The sequence below is a fragment of the Palaemon carinicauda genome, chromosome 16 (assembly GCF_036898095.1).
Source record: "Palaemon carinicauda isolate YSFRI2023 chromosome 16, ASM3689809v2, whole genome shotgun sequence".
NCBI lineage: Eukaryota > Metazoa > Arthropoda > Malacostraca > Decapoda > Palaemonidae > Palaemon > Palaemon carinicauda.
Window position 1 is genome coordinate 130,168,018 of NC_090740.1, and position 22,217 is coordinate 130,190,234.

A 22,217-nucleotide genomic window follows, 5' to 3' on the forward strand; every position below is an offset into this window, starting at 1 on the left:
TAGTCCATCCAAGACCCAATATTAGATAACCATCATGGTTTACCAAGCCAAAGGTTCTGGAAACAACTACTGTACTAATGTAAGCCTACCAGTCTTAAAACAGGAGTAGATTCACATAATACAGGTAAACCTCGGGTTACATCGTTTCGTCTCAAGTCGGTTTCTATCATTCGCCAGTTGCCAAAAATATCTAAGCCATTTTATTTGACTTTACGTCAGTCACCACAAGATAGTGAAGTCGTAATATCACTAGAAAAGCATTTAAAGTACATAAATCATATTATTGTACAATAACCAAGAATAAAAGATTATAAAATCATGTTAATTACATATGTTAACATAATCATCATAAATCTTAGAGACCAAAATACAGTATGAAAACATCTTTTGACTGCGTGTTGTTGTTGCCATCTTATTTAGCAATCTTTAATAGCTTAAGGCATTTTCCAATTTAAAGTGCATTTTAATAAACAACAACTATTTACTTATCATTAATTTTGGTTGTGATCAGCTGATCTCAAGACTTTATCGAGAATATGCTTACATACGAATAACAAAAATATTGTCTGTATAATTTCTTAATTCACTAAAAACTAATTCTTAATGGAAATTACATCAGCACCAATTTATTATAGAATATTATTGTTTACATACCATTACATTTAATTTATAGCTATTACTATTGGTTATCATACTCATATAAAACAGATTTAACAAAAATATTTTATATTTGTTCCTTAAAAGTGTCAGTTAAATACTACACACAAAATAAACTTATCATTGGATTTCGCCAGCTGCTCTGTAGCTTTGGCTGACATAACATAACGTATATGTACTTAAAAAAGCCCAAAATAATTCTGGATTTTGATGTTTTTCAACTTTGTTTAATAATTTTTTTAATTTTATATTATCAGTTTAAGGTGTATTTTAACAACAGCAATTACTGATTTTTTTTTTTATTTTGGTTTTGTTGGGAGCTGTTTTCAAGATCACTACAGTATCACGATTATGCTCACATATAATTAACATAGTATTGATATAATTTTGCTCCCTATCATATAATCTTTGAAGAAAAGAAGAGCACAGTTCAACGAACTCTCGACCAGTTTCTTATTAAAAAGTTTATCGAACAACAACAGCCAGAATCAGCTGTTGACACTGATGATCCACAGCCATCTACTTACATGATGTAAACAAATTAATTGTAAATATTGATAATTTTAACAATAAGTTTACTTTGTACTATCACAAGATAATTTCAATAACTCCATTTTTTATAAACTTACAAAATAATTATTTTTATAGTGACTCCGAGCAAACTACATTTAAAATAAAGAGCCTGCGATGCCAAATTGTAAACATTTACATTTACAAGTACCGGTATGTCTATACATTTATTCATAAATTTAGATTACTTTTTTCCATACAGTACTTCATTAAAAACCAAAATTTTATTTGTTTTGTAAGCTTAAAATAGATTCTTATTAACCACATATTTAAATTGCATTTATAAATTAAATACACAACTGGGAATAGTTATTAGTGGTTTAGCCTAGTGACAGGTAAATTCAGAAACGAGTAAATGCAACTGACGTTGTTTTTCGACTTGTTGCCTCTCCTGGAACTAACTACCAATGTAGGTGAGGTTTACCTGTACTGCATATGATTCTATCATACCTTTCTTTCCCTCCAATACTCATATCAGATGAATATGGAAGTATAACTTCCTGTAAGAACAGGTGACTGACTGGTCAGCCCTCTTCTCATAGTCATATGTCCAACTATAGGAGGACGGAAACGTCTCTCCCCTAAAGTATCACGTATTCCAATACAACCATATACATTATATAAGAACAGTCTACAAGATAGGTTTTAAGAAATACTGTGATACAACTGAATAAAGACTAATCCTGCCTCAATATTAACCTTGTCAAGGTTGTAACTGTTAGGCTAATGAATACTCTGTTGGGATTCACCTACTTTTAAGCCAGAAACTGACTGCAGTACAATTAATAGTACTACTGTAATATTCACCCTTAACCCAGCTAGACATCCTTTAATGAGGTTATGGTGTAAAGGCCTGAAGTTAACTTTCCTTTGTATTTCATAACAATGTAATAATTTGAATTCATTAATTATGAAATGAAAGTAACAAAATGAATGGGAGGATGGTTCCTTAGTAGGATGCCATTAACGACACTCATAGCCGATGACTTTCAGCAAGTGAGGTGCTAAGGCAAGTTTAAATGAGCCTAAACTTGTAGGGTAAATTCTATACACATTGAGTACATGCTTTGCATGTTGATACATTGGCCCTAGAGCAGGGGAGATGATAGTTCTTTGGTAATCATGTTGCATTAGATTCCCTGTTCTAGCCTTTCACATGAGAGTCCTTGAAGACCACAAAGCATTTCAACCCTAAAAAAATTACAAAATGATTGAATTACAAAAGCTTTAAGGAAGTAAAGTATGGTAAGGAATCTGGAAAGACATAGTCCATGTAAACCTTACTAGATACTGTATAAATCGGAGACTGGCCTTTTATGTAAACTGTACAAATAGCTTTCATAAAAACCTTTCCCAGTAAAATAAAAAAATCTTGTGCTTCAAAGGCTACATTTATAAATATATTGCTCATGAATTTGGTTTTTAATCATACTCTAAAAATTATAATTTACTAAAAATTTGTAAATCTACAACTATAAGAATTGTTTAATCTTTAAAAAAGTCAAATATATATAACACAAATATTTTGTATAAAATATTTTAATATTAATTTTTCAATTATATAATAGGTAAAAAGGATAAGATGGTATATAAATCAGTTATGGAATGCTCAAAAGGAATAAAAAAATAAAGTTTGAAAGATCACGCAAACAGAATTAAGAGTTACCAATCCCACCAACCACCAGCAGAAATGAAATCACTCGCGCACACTGTTTAAAACATGAAACCATACGCTACTTTTACCAATGGAAAAGATCATTATTACACACTAGCTATGAAGGAGACATTTGCCTAAAATTTTATGTCACAATTACATATTCCAGGAAATTATTCAACAAAATGAAAATAACCAAATAATGTAAATCTCTTAAAAAATAAAATAACTTTATATGGCATGTTAGAGGACAATCTATGAAATCATGATAAGGTATTTCAGAGGCAGCCTTACTGTTACTCATAAGCTAGGATTGGATTTGAGTTCAGGATAGTGTATATAGCCCTGTGCTGAGACTTCCAAGGCCATTCACCTCTGAAATACATTGCCTAACGAGGTACATTAGGGCATTACCTTTTAAAATGTTAACGACTACATTTCTTAAATAATGAAGCAATATCATTTCAATTTCAAAAACACTTTTTTTCACAATCGGTACTCAAACTGTTCAACAAGTGTTATGAGAAACCTTTCCAATGAATTAAAACTTTCAAACAAAACAAATAAAACCCAAAAATTAAAATACATCAATCAAAGTTCGGACTACACTGAAATAACCCCAAATCCATAATCATATAAAAATGAAGATTAATGTTCATTTGCATAATTATTCTAAATACTGTACTGTAATAAAGTTACTTCAATACAGAAATCTTAGAATTTACAAAATATTTAAGCAAAATATTTGAGAGCTTCACTTTGTCACTATTTCACCATAAAATAATTCATTAATTGTTTTATAAAAACAGGTTTATATATGTATATATCCAACAAATATGTTGAATTTTTATATGAGAAGTACTAGGAACCTGCCTAGTTCCTACTTCTAAACCAGTATTTATTTCAGCTGTGACTGTAAACTGCTTGAACACTATAAAGAAACAGCACCTATTGGTAAAGAGTTGACTGGAAGTTTCTGTCTATACAGCAGTATATAAACTACGACACATCATGGGTAATCACAAAAAAAAATCATTAAAAACCTATGTGGCCTCTCGTGGTTTTTAAGTACAAATATAATACAGTGAATCTTTTGAATTACCATAATCTAAAAAAATAAATATGTATTAGTATATTTAAATCTTCAAGTTTTATCTAATCACAGAGAGTTTATCTTGAGTAATGGAGAATTGCTCTCGCCGTCTTGCATCCACTTCTCGTGCTTTGCTATATAAAAGAACTCCTGCAATGACAATGCCAGTTCCAATACCACTCCAGAGTGTTACTGGGTTTCCAAACATCAGTACAGATAGCCATATTAAGAAAGCTCTCTTAGTTGTATTGGCTACACTGCAATAGACAAAAATACAGTCGTCTTCATTAGTATTTCTTATTTTGCTTAATCTGACAAAAGAAATATACCAGTTAAACAAAAGAAATCCAACTAGTAGACTTACCATACCTGTAGAGATTTCATTGTTTTAATAAATATTACAAATAAAATTATTAAAATGTTAAAAAGGAAAAGATAATCTTTTTGTTTTGATTGTATTTGCTACTTTTTTTTTTATTTAATTTCACGAAATTGATTCTGAATAAATAATTTTTCTAATCTTACCAGATGTAAAATGTAAATAGAAAACCATGTCAGAAGTTCGAGCCAAACGTTAGGAAGTCAGTTGGAGTCATGAACTCATGGAAGCAACTCCAAGAGTGTTACTCTTGTAAATTGATTACAATACTCTTATTTGTAGTCGTCAACTGTCCTAACAAGCTATTGTGAATTTTCCAGTCGTCAACTGCCCTAACTAGCTATTGTATATTTTCCTGTGCTGTAATCTTCTTGAGTTCAACATCTTTGTGTCTCCGTTGAAATCTAAAATGGAATAGCATGGGTAAGTGCTTTAACACTATATCCATAATCAAAATATCTGGGTAATTGTTAGCCTACCTACCAACTCGGAACCTGAAACTAAGGGGTATTGAATATTGAATAGTGATTCTACCTTAAAATAAATATTCACTCATGATCTACAAGAATTCACTATAGTACCAATAAGGTCCATTTTATTCTATCATGTTCCAGAATGATTTTATTAAGCAAAACTACAATCTAAATCACATAATTAGACTTGAGATATCAAAATATCTATCAATCTCAAACCATTTAAACATTTCCAATTCTTACAGTACTAATAGATCATCCAAATTATAGTAAATATCAGCTGTTATCTTTAAAAGAATAATTTCTCCTAGCTTTAGCTACTATGATTAGCTTACCCTTCGCGCTGGAGAAAAAATATTTGTTTATACATTGGATCCTTCTCTCTGGTTACGGTTCATTTTCCCCTTTGCCCACACACACTGAATAGTCTGGCCTATTCTTTAAATATTTTCCTCTGTCCTCATACACCTGACAACACTGAAATTACCAAACAATTCTTCTTCACCCAAGGAGTTACTGCACTGTAATTGTTTAGTGACCACTTTCCTCTTGGTAAGGGTAGAAGAGAGACTAGCTATGGTAGGCAACTATTGTTCTCTAGTCTTGAGTAGTGCCATAGCCTCTGTACCATGGTCTTCCACTGTCTTGGGTTAGAGTTCTCAGGCTTAAGGGTACACTTGGACACACTATTCTATCTTATTTCTATTCATCTTGTTTTGTTAAAGTTTTTATAGTTTAAATAAGAGATATTTATATTAATGTTACTGTTCTTTAAATATTTTATTTTTTCATGTTTCCTTTCCTCACTGGGCCATTTTCCCTGTTGGAGCCTCTGGGCTTATAGCATCCTGCTTTTCCAACTGGGGTTGTAGCTTAGCAATTAATAATAATAATAATATTATTATTATTGTTAAGTCTGAATAGCTTAAGCCCATGACACAGTCCACTGCTTATCACGTCAGATTTCAAGGCGCATTTTAAACACCCACCAAAGAAAATTTGAAGACACAAATACACCATTCGTGAGTATGTAGCTCTAGTAACAACCGACAAAATTTCCACATCTATTTTGCTTGCCAATCTCAAGAACTATCCAGTTATAATATTCACTAATAATTAATTTTTTTTTACAGTGCTAAATCATGGTTTTTTTATTTTAACCTTTTGACTTTTTACTTAGGTAAATTTTTACAAAGTGATCTTCATTACTTCCAGATATGGTTAGTATCAATTCCCACATTACCACAGACATGAACTGAAAGAAAGTAGCTGCTATGTACTCATTCTGGATGCTTGTTAGTTCTCCAGGATCGGAGACATGCACAATATCCATCCTCAAGCATTGAAGGAACTGCAATGTAGGCAAACAATTTTCCTTACTACTTCTTTTATCTTTACAGATTTAGAGGTAGTAACCATGTATAAATGGTCCCTGGAGTATAACAAAGATATATTCCTATAGCATGGTTTTAGTCTAATTTTGACGTGATTTGGAGCATAACTAAATACAGTACTGAAGTCTCTCTCCTATGCTAATGCAGTCAACCAGTAAAAGTCATAACCTAGGGCATAAAATATACTCTATGACATGTAAACATAACTAGGACTAAAAAAATGGAGGACATAAATGTACAGTACGTATATTAATATGATAGTGAAAAAAAGAAGCAATACTGTACGGCTCTTTACCTTACGGGAGATGTTAAATCCAAAAAACTTTATTAAAGACAAGATTGTCATAATCTAAGGACCTACTGTTGTGTTTTTTCATGAGTTTCTCATTATAACAACCTGGTAGGGGTAGATCCCTGGATGAAGCATTCTGTTTTTGGTTGAGGGGATCGAGTTGTCAAATGATATTGCTCTGAGCCAAGAAGAAGGAGATGCAAGCATATCGCCACACATCCCCATTCATCCCGGGTGTGTTTCGCACCAAATTCCACAAACCAAGATAAGCATCGTCACGTGTACGGTACATCTCGGGTTGCCATACGCCGTCGCAACAGTGGCGGAGAGAATGAAACCTGCTCCATTTTTTCGTCTAGTTTTCGATGATGGTCGGGCACGTGCGTTACAACACGTGCAAGGACATAACACATCGCATTATCCATGTTCTGTTTTGCTGTTATTGCTACCTAATCGCCCCTCAAAACTATAAATGCGATATCTCCCTATGGGAGATGTGGCAACCAGCATCACTGCGCATGCGTTCAGCACTGGTATGTAGTGAGTGAGAGAGCGAGAATACTTTGTCATACTTGAAATAAAATACAAAGTCTGAACATCGTAACGAATTAAATATATTTGGGCGGAAACACACTTTTGTTTTTACAATATAAAATGCTTTAGTGAAGTAGTGGAAAACTTTTTAAACATGGGAGTCCCGTGGATCACACACGCCATATCGCATGTATATCGCATACACAAAGATCACTACCACAAAGTACCCGACCAATTGAGATTTTACAACTTACCCACTGCGATATATGCTGCGGTGTCCTGCGTTTCGAAAAATATGTGCTGAAATATCGCCTGCAATGTTAAAATTTTCTGGATTTTTCCATATCTCTGATTGCCAAGGTGTATCACCTAAGTGTGATCCCAATTTTAGCGCGTTACTGTTTACTACATCCACTAGAAGTCTATTCTTAAGTATTTGCTATTTTGTATGTAAAGAAACTGCCACATTAAGTGGCGTTGTATCTTTTCAATTCGTTTGTGTCCGTACCACTGGACTGATTTGTGCTAAGTGTGAAAAGATTGTTGTAATCTACATTTGTTATTCCTTTAAGGATTTTGAATGCCTCTATTAATTGTCCTTTTAGTTGTAGAGTTTGTAGATCAAATAAGTTCAAACGTTCCATCCTCCGTCTATATCCAAATTGTCTTAGTGTTGGAACTAGTTTGGTAGCCCTAGCTTGTACAGTACTGCTTCCAGTCTAACTATATCTTTCTGAATACGTGGAACCCAGAATTGGACTCCTTATTCTAGATGGGGTCTTACTAATGATGTGTACAACTGTAGTACAGCGTCTTTGTTTCTGTATTTGAATTGTCTCTTTATGTAACCTTTTAGTTTTTGTGCTTTTATTTCAGCTATTATGCTGTTTGGTGAACTTCAAATCCTTGCTAAAAATAATACCAAGATCTTCCACCTGGTCCACACTTTCTATTTCATTACCCAGCAGTGAGTCTCTGATTGTGGGTTACTATAACCTATGTGCATGACTTCACATTTCCCACAGTTGGAAGGCATTTGCCATTTTCTTGACCATTAATCTACCTTCATTAGATCCTCTCTAAAGGTTTCTACATCTCCTGAGTTAACAGCATTTATGCCTAGTTTAGTGTCATTGGCAAAATTGGCTATTCTACTACTTAAAACTAAATCTGTTGTTAATGTAGATCAGAACTAGCAATAGGCCAAGGACGGATCCTTGAGGTACTCCGCTTGTAACAGCTGCCCACACTGAAGCTTCTTCATTACTTATAACTCTGTTTTCTGCTTGTTAGCCAATCTTCGCTCCATTTAGCTGGCTCGTCAATGATGCCTAGTGCTCTAATATTGACCATTAATTTCTTATGAGGATCTTTGTCAAAAGCCTTTTGAAAATCTAGGTATATGATGTCTATTGCCCAGCTTTTGTCATAAATGCTACACGTGGAAAAATTCCGAAAGATTTGTCACACATGATCTCTTGTCTAAAACCGTGTTGGCTGTCTATCAGAAGACTGTTTTTCTCTATATGTTCTACTATTGAATCTACTATAATCGATTAAAAAATTTTGCAAGGTACTGAAGACTCACAGGTCTGTAGTTGCCAGGTTCTTCTTTTGGTCCCTTGTAGATTGGAGGAACACTACCTAGTTTCCATCCATGTGGTGCCTTTCTCTCGTTGGCTGTCTTTCGGGACATCTTCTAAAAGTATGGGGTTATCTCTTCTTCTAGTTATATAATCTCTCTTGGATGAATATCATCTGGACCTGGTGGTTTAGACTTACTGCGTCCCTTTATTTTCTTTTTGAGATCATTCAGTATAAAGGTGATTCTATTTAACAGTTGTGGCCCTTCATATTTAATACAGGTTGACCATCACTAATCCAGCAATCTATAATCCAGGAACATCAATTATCCGGCATTATTTTCGATACTGGCCGCATAGTTGGCAGGACTGTTTTTCAATTATTTTCGCTACTGGCTGCATAGTTGACGGCACTGTTTTTCAATTATTTTCACTACTGGCCGGTTGGCAGCGTTGTTTTCAACGTAAACAAATAGAAGACGCACCCTCATATCAGCAGGTCAGACTTAGGAAAAGTTTTTAGTGTATTTTAGCATATAATGTTGAAAACAGGCTAGCTGTACATTACAGGAGCAGAAACAGACCGTATATTTCCGCACATAAGACGAGGTCGAAAATTAAGTCAAATTTGAATGAATTTGTGTCATATCCACTATATAAGATGACTGGTGAATTACAAAACCATCAGTGTATAGGCTAGCTTTTGTTGTATACTTAAATATCAAAAATAAATTAAATACAGTGAACCCTCGCTACTTCGCGGTTCGACAATCGCGGATTCACCACTTCGCGGGGTTTTCCCATAACCCATATATATATACATATCGCGGATTTTCCGGAAAATTCGAAAATACCGCGAAATCTGAAGATAACCAAATACGATATTTTGTTACCTGTAATTCCATTAATACTGTAATTAGTAATATCTGCTCTTACTGATTGTTCATTGCATTACATATGATATATAATTCAGCACAGAAAGAAATAAAACACGAAAAGAGAATGTGATCATACGATAATTCAGTACGTAGTAAAATTAAATCGAACATGAAACGCAAATCAGATGCAGTCATACCATATTAGAATGGTGTGTACTGTAATGGATGTGCTTCTTTTCCATGAATCTTTTGTATGTATACGTACGTAGTACAGTACTGCATCCAATAATATTCTTTGTTGCAAAAATCACATTTCGAATAAGTACTGTAAGCGTACGAGAGAGAGAGAGAGAGAGAGAGAGAGAGAGAGAGGCGTAAAATAGCGTACGTACGTAAATTTTTATTATTATTGTTATTATTATTATTATTGTTGTTGTTGTTAATAAAATTATTATTGTTATTATTATTAATCATTATTATTATTATTATTACTGTACAGTATTATTATCATTATTTATTATTATTACGGTACTGTATTGTACTTAATCTACGTACGTTCAGTATGCGCGGGGGCATCTTCTATGAGTAACCAACGCGCCATAGTACTAAGACGGGTTGTGATTGGTTCAAGCGCTGATAGATGACGAATCAAAACTCAAGTTTTGTGTATCTAGCCTGTGATTGGTGTTTTGCCCGCATCTTCTACCCGCAGCATCAAAGTTCTCGCGGGGCTGCATCGTTCACTTTCTCTTTCCGCGTATTGCTGAGTAGACGTTCTTAACTTTGTGAAGTTTAATCTGTGCTGTGTGCGACTGTTTTAAGTTGAACTTTTTGTTGAACTTTCTGTTACAATGGCTCCCAAGCGTTCTGCTTCTAGTAAGGCTGGTAGTGAGCCTAAACGCCACCGAAGAATGATGACGATAGCTGAGAAGGTTACGCTTCTCGACATGTTAAAAGATGGTAGAAGTTACGCGGCCGCCGGCCGCCATTTTGGCATCAACGAATCCACCGTTCGCTAAATCAAGAAGGACGAGGCAAACATTAGAAAGACTGCTGCAATCACCTTTAGCAGATCAGCGAAGCGAGTCGTTACAACGCGTAAATAAAACGATCGTACGCATGGAAGGTGCTTTAGCTGTGTGGATTGCCGACTGCCGGAAGAAGAACATAGCGTTGGATACGAACACCATCCAAACAAAGGCTTTGAGCTTGTATGAGAATTTTGCTGCAAAGGAACCTAAAGAGGACGACGGCAACCATGCTGAAGATGATGATGATGCAGATGATCCTCAACCAGGGACATCCACTGATTCCCAGCCTCAGAAACGTTTTTCCGCAAGCAAAGGATGGTTCGCGAAGTTTCAGAAACGCTTCGCCCTGAAAAGCGTTTCCCTGCATGGGGAGTCTGCTTCCGCTGACACTGCCGCTGCTGAAACTTACGTGAACCAGACTTTCAAGAACATTATCGCTGAAGGTGGATACAAGCCGGAACAAGTGTTTAATATGGATGAAACCGGCTTGTTTTGGAAGAGAATGCCGTCGCGAACTTTCCTGTTCAAAGAGGAAGCCAAAGCCTCTGGCTTTAAGGCATTCAAGGATCGCGTTACCCTCGTGATGTGTGGCAATGCTGCTGGATTTTTGTTAAAGCCGGGGCTTATTTATAAGTCGAAAAATCCTCGCGCTTTGAAAAACAAAAATAAGAATCTCCTTCCCGTGTACTGGATGCATAATCAAAAAGCATGGATTACGAAGATGCTGACCTCCAACTGGTTCCACCAGTGTTTCATCCCGCAAGTCCATGAATATCTCTTAGAGAAGGGCTTGCCATTCAAGATCCTTCTCCTTATGGATAACGCTGGTGGACACGCAACTGACCTGTCGCGTGAGGGCGTTCAGGTTGAGTTCCTGCCACCCAACACCACGTCATTAATTCAACCAATGGACCAGGGGGTTATCAGGGCGTTCAAGGCCCTCTACACGAAGAATACCTTGGCGGACCTCGTTGCGTGTGTGGATGCTGCCCAAGATGACGAGGATGAAGACTTCAACTTGAAGGCGTACTGGCGGCAGTACACCATAGCCACGTGCCTGCAGAATATTCAAAAGGCACTTCAAGAGATGAAACCTGCAACCGTAAATGCGAGCTGGAAGAAGCTGTGGCCCGATATTGTTTACGACGACAAGGGATTTACTCCGTCGGAAATCCAACACTCTGCAATACGGAAATCTGTGCAGTTGGCTGCCATAATTGGGGGTGACGGGTTTGGCGACATGACGACTGAAGACGTCGACGAGTTGTTGGACTGCCATTCCCAGCCCCTAACTGACGCAGACCTCGAAGACCTGACGAAATCGGCAAGTGAGGAAGAGAGTGAGGGTACCCAGGAAGAGACCCAAGAAAATGTCGAAGAAACGGGCTTAACATTAGAACGGCTCGCCAAGTTCTGCAACCATATGAAGGAGGCGAAAGAAATGTTGCAAGAGTGGGACGAGGATATGGTTCGCTCGATGCAATTCTGCAACAAGGTTGATGACATCACGACTCCCTACAGGATGCTCTTGGATCGAAAAAAGAAGCAGCGGCAACAACTTCCGATCACAATGTTTTTTCAGCCTCGCAAAAAAGAGCCAGTTCCTCCTGCTAGTACGCCTTCGGAAGAAATTGAAGAAGTTGAAGAGGTGTCCCAGGAAAAGACACCTCCGTCTGAAGAGACGTAAAATACTATCATTGACTGCACAGTAGAACACATCATCAGCTTCATCATCATCATTTCTACTGTGCAGCAAATTCATCGCCATCGTCATTCAAGTTTTTCTTGAACTTCTTTCGTGGTGAGTACAGTAACAATCTTTATTTTTTACTTTAACCTGTTTTATAGTTTAGTAATGTACGTACTGTATGCATTAAGTTAAAGGGAAGGTTTTAAAAGTCTACATGTTGTAACCTATCATATTTTTTTTGTTTAAAATTTACATTTACGTACGTAAAACAATCTCTCTCTCTCTCTCTCTCTCTCTCTCTCTCTCTCTCTCTCTCTCTCTCTCTCTCTCTCTCTCTCTCTCTCTCTCTCAAATTGTTTTCCTGCTTTGCTACGTACAAGTACTGTATAATTTATATTTGTAAGGTAACATATTTTGTAAATGCTTTTACTGTAAATACTGTATGTACTGTATCATTATTTATCACTATCATCATGCGCGTTAAATGCCTTGTTTGTTCTGAGCGTGGTTGTTTACTGAGCGTACACGCCGTCGTTTCAGGCGGCGTCATAAAGAAAAAGATTTCATTTGGAAGTCCTAAGAAAAATACGTAAACTAAAACATTGGTAATAAAAAAATCAACATACAGTACTGTATAATCAATATAATCGATGCAAAAACTAACCATACGTACATATATGTGTACACTAAATGAGTTTGTTTCTTCATTATGATCAGAGATGAACGTAAACAAAACATTGGTTGCCATTTTTTATCGTGCTTTTTAGGTGTTTAGGAAACACATGATATAAAATCGCCTTTAATATTTGTGCCTGTTTTAGTTTAGGGTGCTGTAGTACATGCATTAAGTGTTCTGTACATTAAAGGGTGGTTTGTTAACAGTACTACGTACAAGGGAAGGTTTTAAAAGTCCGAATATACATGTTAAATAAATAGGTAAATATGCTGTCACTACTTCGCGGATTTTCACCTATCGCGCCCGCGTCTGGAACCTATCTACCGCGATAAACGAGGGTTCACTGTACTGTAAAGACAATTTTATATCATGCTTTTGCTAAACACCCTACATAAAACTGAAACCACAGCTTTGTTTACGTTTCATCACCGATCATAACAAACAAACAAACGCACCTGTGTATGTGTGCGCTTTTGCAGCAACAAATATCTTGCCAAGTATTGGTTATGTAATGATATTAATTTTGTTTTACATACTTTAATATATGAGAGAGAGAGAGAGAGAGAGAGAGAGAGAGAGAGAGAGAGAGAGAGAGAGAGAGAGAGAGAGAGAGAGAGAGAGAGAGAGAGAGAGAGAGAGAGAGAGAGAGAGAGAGAGAGAGAGAGAGAGAGAGAGAGAGAGAGAGAGAGAGAGAGAGAGAGAGAGAGAGAGAGAGAGAGAGAGAGAGAGAGAGAGAGAGAGAGAGAATATGTATGTGTTTTAACTACTAACAGTTTAGCGTTGAAATCACAATTAATTTTTCAAAATGATAAGGAGAGACTTTGCTTTCCTCAAAGTGCTGACTGACATCTTTCAAAGCGTGGATGTCTTCGGCAACGAAAAACTAATTTTAAATGTTCAATCATGCATATATTTGGAATCAAATATCATACAATATAAATAAAGAAAATAGTCAGCACTTAACTGCACTGCATTTTCTATTTAGTTTCTGTCTTTTCCAAAATTAAAGGGTAGATAGCAACTATTGTCATTCAAGAGCAGCTTAAAATGAAATTGAAAAAAAATGCAAAATTCAACTTGATACTGGTCCAACACTATAATAAAAATGTACAATCCTTTACACTAATATTGTATTTATCTTAACCTTGAAAAACACATGAAATCTAGAAAACAAAATTTACCTTCCAAAAAACCTTAAGTATGGGATGTCTTGTCATAAAACCTAAATGGTTTAAGCATGTATTTATAAAATACATTTACTTATTCTAGGTTATTGGGTTAAAACCTACTATGGCTGAGAACTGTCAATGGGTCTTTCTTAGAATCATATTCTGATTCATTACCTAGTAATTTGTGAATTTCTTTCCAAATACAGAGATAACTGCATAAAAGATTTACTTTCCTGGATCCAAGGTCTTATTCTATTCAACCTTTCAAGAATAACCTTACATTCAAGAGTCGCATTACATAACCAATGTTACGTAGAAAATAAGATATTCACTTAGATGGAATAATCCTCCTTTCAGTTTAATATCTTCCATTGTTTGGTAACGAGACTGGTTAAAGGTAGAATATTCAGTCTTTATAGATTTTTATAAAAAATATAAAAATAAAAACAGCAACAACTTACCTGTAAGTGACAGGGTTCACGTAAGACATCAGAACATACGCAGTGATTGTTTGACCATGGAATGATACTCCATCCAGGAAAATTGCAAATGCAAGATCGTGATTCATTTGTGTGCTCAACTTTTTGAAATCCACAAGAAAATACCAAGTTGGCAGCTGGATTATCACTGCTGCCAGGTTAGGGTAAAACTGCAGTTCTGCTGGGCTGGTGGATTAAAAAAAAAAAAAATTATTCAAACAAGTATGGTACGAATTGTATATGAAAATATCAATATTTAAAATTTTTATCATAAATTATATTTTTTAACAATAAAACAAGCTTCCATATAACTCTATCAATATAGTTAAAATCTTAAGTGTTCCAGAAAAAAATGTCAATATTTAATCAAGATTCCATGGTACCATGGTACAGCTTGTACTGATGCTGAGCAGTGAAATTTCATGGGAAATAAAAGGAAAAAAATCTGCTATTAAATAATTTTACTTTTGTATTTAGTGGACTAGATACTTATTTCAAAACTGTTTCATCAATACAGAAATTTTTTTTTTTGTTTTCCAAGAAGTCAGGCTAATGAATTGGGAAATTTCTGGACCCAAAGAAAAATGACAAATTCGGAGATACAGTAATTCGTTTTTTTTTTCCTAACAATACAAACCTTTAACTATTTATTAGGGTTATTACTTTTGGCGAAGGTGAAAGGATAAGCCATTAAAATTTAGTGATGTTTAACTACCCATCTCGGTGGTTAGTGGAGGGGGGGGGGTTAGTTCGCTACCCCTCCCACTTACACACTTGTGATTGAGCTCACATTGCTTGGAGGTAGGACTTCAAGGGGGACAGGTTTGGCAGGTAAGTTTGTATAAATACCGGTAGCTAAAGGTTTGTATCATTATGTAAAATACAAATCATCTCAAAATTTGTCATTTGTTCCGTAACTGGTATACAAACCTACGCTATTCATTAGGGGTGACTCACCCATTATGATAATGGACATCCCTGCCAAACTGACTTTTTGGCTACCCAGGACATCAATATTTTGAATAGGTAGGTGCCAAAAATAAGAAGTCCCTACATCTTGCTAAACCTTGCTACACAACGTCTGCAGTCTACGCAAGCTGTGTGTTGAGATAAGCAGTGTGACTGTCAAGGTAAAAGTTATTCCGAGTTTTTTTTAGGAAAAACTGTTGTAACCAAGACTTTCCCAATACCACCTCGCCAGGGTATGGGGACTCAACAGTATTGCCGTAATACTAGGTGCACAAGGAAGCAAGGTTTACTTGCAGTGGTTTGAGGTCAGTTTGTGCAGAGAACTCCAGCTGCTTCTTTCCTCAAGAGAGGGGAGGATGAAGAAAAGAATAAGATCCAAACATACATTTTCATTCATGCAAACTGAAACCTGGTAACTGTGCCCTCAACCTTCTCCTACTTGTCCACTAAAGAGCTAGAGGTATTATACCAGCTGTTGTGTACTCCCTAGAGGGCCGATAGAGAACGTATCGAGCCTTCTGTGGGTCACGTCTTGCAGGTAGTGGGCTGTGAACGTATTTTGATGTTTCCACACCCCAGCCTGTAGAACCTGCATCACTGAAAAGTTTCTTTTGAAAGCCAGGGACGTAGTAGAGATGGTATTCTTGGTGACCCTCCTCTTGTTCCTCCCTGTGCTGAAGAGAAGTGAAGCCACACAAGGACAGCCTGCTGCTGTTCTTTTGAGGTAAAGCCTTAAACTACTAACTGGACTGAGTAAGAGATTATCAGAGTCGTCTGTTACAAAGCTGAGACTCGAAATCCGGAAGGAGTCGAATCGGGGATCTGCCATCCTCGGATTTTGAGTCTTGGCAACAAACTCAGGGACAAAACATAACGTTACCTCTTCCCATCCCCTTGAATGGGCGATGTCGTATGAGAGACCATGAAGTTCACTAACTCGTTTGGCCGAAGCCAAAGCTAGCAGGAACACCGTTTTCAAAGTCAAGTGGCGATGTGTTGCCTGGCATAAAGGTTCATAGGGAGGTCTCTTAAGAGACCTGAGAACTCGAACCACGTTCCATGGGAGAGGTCTCACTTCCAACTGAGGACAGGTAAGATCATAACTCTATTCGAGTAAGGAAAGTTCTAGCGATGAGGAATGTCCACTCCATTCAGCCTAAGGGCGAGGCTTGAGGCTGGGCGATAGTCTTTTACCGCTGAGACTGAAAGGCGCATTTCTTCATGTAAATACACAAGGAACTCCACAATTGCTGAAATAGTGGCATCAAGAGGAGAGATACCCCTTCCACAACACCAACCACAAAAGACATTCCACTTTGCCTGGTAGACTGCTGCTGATGACTTCCTCAGGTATCCAAACATCCTTTTCGCAACTTGCTGCGAAAGGCTTCAGGTGTGAAGTCGTAGCAAAGCTACGGCTTTGTGGAAGATTTTAACATGCAGTTGTCTGAGTGGATCGTGTCATGGAGGGAGTTCTCTTGGAGACTCCGTCAGGAGTTGCAGAAGGTTTTTTAACCATTCTGCACGATGCCATAGTGGAGATATGAGGGTCATTGAGAGGTTGACCGATGTTCTGGTCTTATTGAGCACCCTCCTCATCAGACAGAATGGGGAAAGGCATAAACATCAATGTTGTCCGCCCGTTGTTGAAATGCATCATGCCAGAGAGCCTTGGGTTCTGGGACTGGGGAGCAGTACAACGGGAGCCTGAAGTTCAGGGCCATTGCAAAGAGATCCACAGTCAAAGAACCCCACAAAGTCATGACTTTATTGGCTACTAGATGATCTAAAGACCAGTCGGTACTCACTATCTGACAGGCTCTGCTCAGGTTGTCGGCGCTCACATTCCTATTGCCTGGAATGAAGCGTGCCATCTCTACTGGGATAGGGGCTGCAATAAGGTACCTCCTTGCTTGTTGATGTGAGCCACTACCATAGTGTTGTCACTCATCACCACCACTGAGTGGTCCAATAGGGACTTATAGAACGGTTGAAAGGCCAGAAAGACGGCCTTCATCTCTAGGAGATTTACATAGAGGCATTTTTCTGACTCTGACCAGAGGCACATGGGCCCCCTATCTTTTTTTTTTTTAAAGTGTCTGGGAACATTATCAAATGTGGGGGGGAGGACGAGAAGATCTATGCCCTTTCGCAGATTCTCGTCTCGCACCCACCATTTGAGGCCCATCTGTTCCGCTGGTCCCATGGGGATCAGGGTGTCCGGGGAGTCGAAGGCTTTATTCCACCTGGACTTGAGTCGCCACTGGAGAGATCAAATCCTGAGGTGGCCGTTGAGAACTAGACGGGCCAGAGATGATAGGTGCCCGAGAAGACGTAGCCACGTCTGGGCTGGAAGTTCTTCTCGTCTGAGAAAGGGTCTTGCGACCTTTCTCAGCCTCATTATTCTGTCGTCTGATGGGAAGGCTTTGCAGAGATTGGTGTCTATACAGTAATCATGCCTAGTTATACAGTACCAGTCCCTGCGTGGGAACCAGGGAGGATTTCTCGAGGTTTACCATGATTCCCATACCTTGGCAAAGACTCAGAAGTTTGTCTCGGTGATGAAGAAGGGTTGACACCCGGTCTGCTAGGATTAGCCAGTCATCCAGTTAACGGAGGAGACGTATGCTGATCTTGTGTGCCCAAGATGACACTAGGGCGAAGACTAGTGAAGACTTGGGATACTGTGGAAAAACCAAAGCACAGTACCTTGAAGTGGTATTTCCTGTTGTCTAGGCTGAATCTTAAGTACTTCTTTGAAGATGGATGAATTGGGATCTGGAAGTAGGTGTCCATTACGTCCAGTATGCACATGAAGTCCTGTGGTCTTACCGCTTGTCTGACCATGTCTGCCGTCTCCATGCTGAACGGAGTTTGCTTGACAGACTGGTTCAGAGCTGAGAGGTCAATAACTGGTCTCCAGCTTCCAGATACCTTTTTCACAAGAAAGAGTCGATTGAAGACTGGGGACCCGTTGATGACCTCCTGAAGAGCGCCCTTTTTCACTATGGTCTGGACTTCTGCCCGAAGGGTTAGGCCCTTTGGTGATTTCATGGCAAAGGAGTCTATTGACACCGGATTCCTGATAAGGGGAAGGAGAGATGACGTGATCGGGATGCGATACCCTGAATGATTCACCTATTCCAGCAACTTTGCAAGCATTCCCCACTGGTGGACTAGCGGGGGAAGTGTCTATTCTACCATTTACGGCTGCAGCCGCTCCCTCTAGGATATTTTCCTCCCCTGGAGGACTTTGTGCCTTTCCTGTCCTTGGTTGGAAAAGGCTTCTTAGACGCTGTCTGCTTCGTTGTCGTCTTGCTCGTCGAGGTATTGGCTAGATTAGACTGCTGAGGAGCGGGTGGTTTGTAAAGCCTGGATGTCAAGGCCCTATGGAGGAGAGAATCCTGGTGAGACTTCCTCCATCTCTCTGCATCCTATTCCACGTCCTTCGGCTCAAATAGAGAGGATCCTTCTAGAGAGGAGTTCCTGAGCCTAAGTGATCTTGGCATTAGGGACCTGTTAATGGAACCTCTCAGACACTGCATCACAAGGTTTCAAGATTGTGTCTGCCCACAAGTTTGAGACTTGGTGGGCAAGAAACTCGATGGTGTGAGCGCCTGAAAGGAGGAAGGTTTCCATAGCCTAACTGGTAATTTCTTTGGAAAAATCCTCGGTCCTTACCAGGATTCCCAGGGTCCCCAACCAAAGATCAAACCACGAAGTAGCCTGCATGGCATACTTCATGACTTTCTCCTGATTGAGGATCCCTGCTGCCGAGAAAGAGACCTGATGGTTGGAGAGCTGGATAAGGTTCATCCAAGACCTCATAGTACCTCCTCTGCTGGATGCTCCTCTGCTGGATGCTAGGAGGTGGGAGGAGCTTAGCAGAAAAGCCCAAACGATGAGAGAAGTCAGAGAGCTGTTGGGTGATCTTAGCCCAGGCACTCTTCAGCCCCTGGGACTATGGCAAAGCTGCACTGGCCTTTAAGTACCAAATTATTATTATTATTATTACTTACTAAGCTACAACCCTAGTTGGAAAAGCAGTATGCTATAAGCCCAGGGGCTCCAACAGGGAAAATAGCTCAGTGCGGAAAGGAAAAAAGGAAAATAAAATATTCTAAGAAGAGTAACAACAATAAATATCTCCTATATAAACTATAAAAACTTTAACAAAACAAGAGGAAGAGAAATAAGATAGGAGAGTGTGCTCGAGTGTACCCTCAAGCAAGAGAACTCTAACCCAAGACAGTGAAAGGCCATGGTACAGAGGCTATGGCACTACCCAAGACTAGAGAACAGTGGTTTGATTTTGGAGTGTCCTTCTCCTAGAAGAGCTGCTTACCATAGCTAAAGAGTCTCTTCTACCCTTACCAAGAGGAAAGTGGCACTGAACAATTACAGTGCAGTAACCCCTTGGGTGATGAAGAATTGTTTGGTAATCTGTGTTGTCAGGTGTATGAGGATAGAGGAGAATATGTAAAGAATATGCCAGACTATTCAGTGTGTATGTAGGCAAAGGGAAAATGAACCGTAACCAGAGAGGAGGATCCAATGTAGTACTGTCTGGCCAGTCAAAAGACCCCATAACTCTCTAGCGGTAGTATCTCAACGGGTGGCTGGTGCCCTGGCCAACCTACTACCTATGAAAGACAGGATCTAGGACCGTGTCTTTGCCCTCTTGGATTGTGCTATCTCTGGGTCGGCAAACGCATTGAGAACCCTGATAAGAATCGGAACTTGCCAGAAGGCATGTTCTGACTCTTTCTGCTCGCCCTCTGAAGTGGAACTGTCTGCGAGTCTCCTTCCTCTACCCTCTGAGAGCTCATCTCGGGGTGGGTTGTGGACATCCCTGGCGTGGCTAACGGGTCCTGTGGGTCTGAATGAAGGTCCTCGTAAAGGACTTTGGAAGAGTCTAACATCGAAAGCCTATTGGTACTATCCTTCCTGGTTCCTATCGGAGGTGGAGAACTCTCCGCACGAGGGGTCTTCCTTCCTCGCAAGGCTCCCTCGGTAGAGGTGAGGAGGGAGAGCGTCTGGGAGGAATACCAGGAAGGATGGGCCTAGAAGGCCTCACAAGGATCAGCTTTACTCACGGAGATGTAATAGTGTCCGAGACTCCTCTTCCTCTTCAGGGATGAAGCAGCTGAGGTTCTTTGCCCGGACTCTGCTGGTGCCAACAGATGTTGGGGGATGCAGAGGCCTCTGAAGAGCGTGATTAAAAGGCAGGCCTAAAGGCTTGCACAACCACTCTGACCATGGCACCGAACCAGGGCTGCTTATTGATGCTGGCACTGTAAGAGAGGTCCCCTGAAGGGAAAGGGACTGAAGGTTTCCTTTGAGGAGTCTCTTCCGGAGCTGGATGACACTGTGGGTCTGCCTTTGAAGTCGAAATTTTTGGGATCTTGAACTACCCTGAGGTCCCCTTTCCCTCTTTCCCCAGCGGTCGCGTTGTAATGCATTTGTGGGGAGGAAATGGGGCGACGGAGACCTGTTGGATGTAACCCTTCTGGAGGGCGAACACTTACCTTTCTGTTCCTTCCTGTTCTCTTGATGGCGTGACTTCCTTGAAGTCGGAGAGTCTGGTTCTGCCTGTTGATGATGTCTGCTTTGCGCTAGCGGAGGAGAAGCTTGCTTGTACGATGGCGAGCTCTGGCTAGCTGGTGAGCGCTGACTCGCAGGAGCGCTGGTGCACTGGCAAGTGTTGGCGTGCCGGAGAGCGCTTACGCGCAGGACAGCACTGTCACACTGGCAAGCTGGAGAGCGCTGGCAAGTGATGTCGTGTTGGAGAGCGCTGGTGAGCGCTGGCGCGCTGGCGAGCTGACAAACGCTGGTGCGCTGGAGAGCGATGGCGTGCTGATGAACGCTGACGTGCTGGTGAGAGGTGGTGCGCAGCTGAAACATAATCTGGAGAGAGTTTAGTTGGCGCTCACGCGCACTGACAGACAGGAGTGTGTTGCGCAGGGCCTGGGGCGCTGGCGAACAACGCGTTGGCTGAAGACGAAACGTCGGTGACGAGTGCATAGCAGGATGACGTGCAGGCAAGTGACATGTGGTCACATGGTGAGCAGGCATGTGCAGAACTGGAGGAGTTAAATATGGAGACAGCAAGCCAGGAGGATGGCAAGTTGCAGAAGATCGAAGCATAGGAAGAACTGGAACAGGGATGTGTCCTTTGGAAGGACGAACATCCACCGTAGGGGATCACGCGCGATCCACAGGAGAATCCAAGGCCGAAGTCCAAGGACTCGCAGCAGCGTTGTCAGAAGGTCCAGAAGCAGGTGAAGGTCGAGGGCAAGAACACGACGGACGAGGAGGCAGCAGCAGTCCTCCGTAGAGAAGTCTCTATGAGTGAACTCCCCAGAGGGAGAAAAGCACTCGAAGGAGACAGACGAAGGACTTTGCGCTTCTCCCCTTGCCAAACATCCTTCGAGGGGGAAGCAGTCTACAGCAATGGCGGAACTCCGAAGGGGCAGGAGCGTCGGCAGGATGGGCAGCGGAAGGCACCTCTGACACAGCAACATCGACACAAGCAAGAGGATCCACCTCTGACGTCAACGAGGGCTGTACACTAGCACCACGGCGCAGAAGCTACGCCAAGTTATCCTTGGAGGGCGGACCCGGTAACCCCAAGGATGACCACACCTGTAATAAGGGAGAAAGAGTCATGGACCCCCGGGAAAAGGGCGGGGGTGC

At 39.9% G+C, this 22,217-nt stretch overlaps 1 protein-coding gene across 4 annotated transcripts in view; it reads right to left on the reverse strand.

Moving 5' to 3' along the window:
- Positions 1-2,748: 2,748 nt before the first annotated feature.
- LOC137655878 (solute carrier family 35 member E2A-like) overlaps positions 2,749-22,217 on the reverse strand; it is a 72,054-nt gene continuing 52,585 nt past the window's right edge. For 3 of the 4 annotated variants that reach the window (XM_068390090.1, XM_068390088.1, XM_068390087.1), the window contains exons 7-8: positions 14,535-14,738; positions 2,749-4,231 (exon numbers count right to left, since the gene is read on the reverse strand). In XM_068390090.1, the coding sequence (XP_068246191.1) occupies positions 4,033-4,231; positions 14,535-14,738 (403 nt within the window). In that variant the 3' untranslated portion in view covers positions 2,749-4,032. Of the gene's footprint in view, positions 4,232-4,499; positions 4,758-14,534; positions 14,739-22,217 lie in introns of all 4 variants that reach the window. The other variant, XR_011046893.1, reaches the window with a different exon arrangement.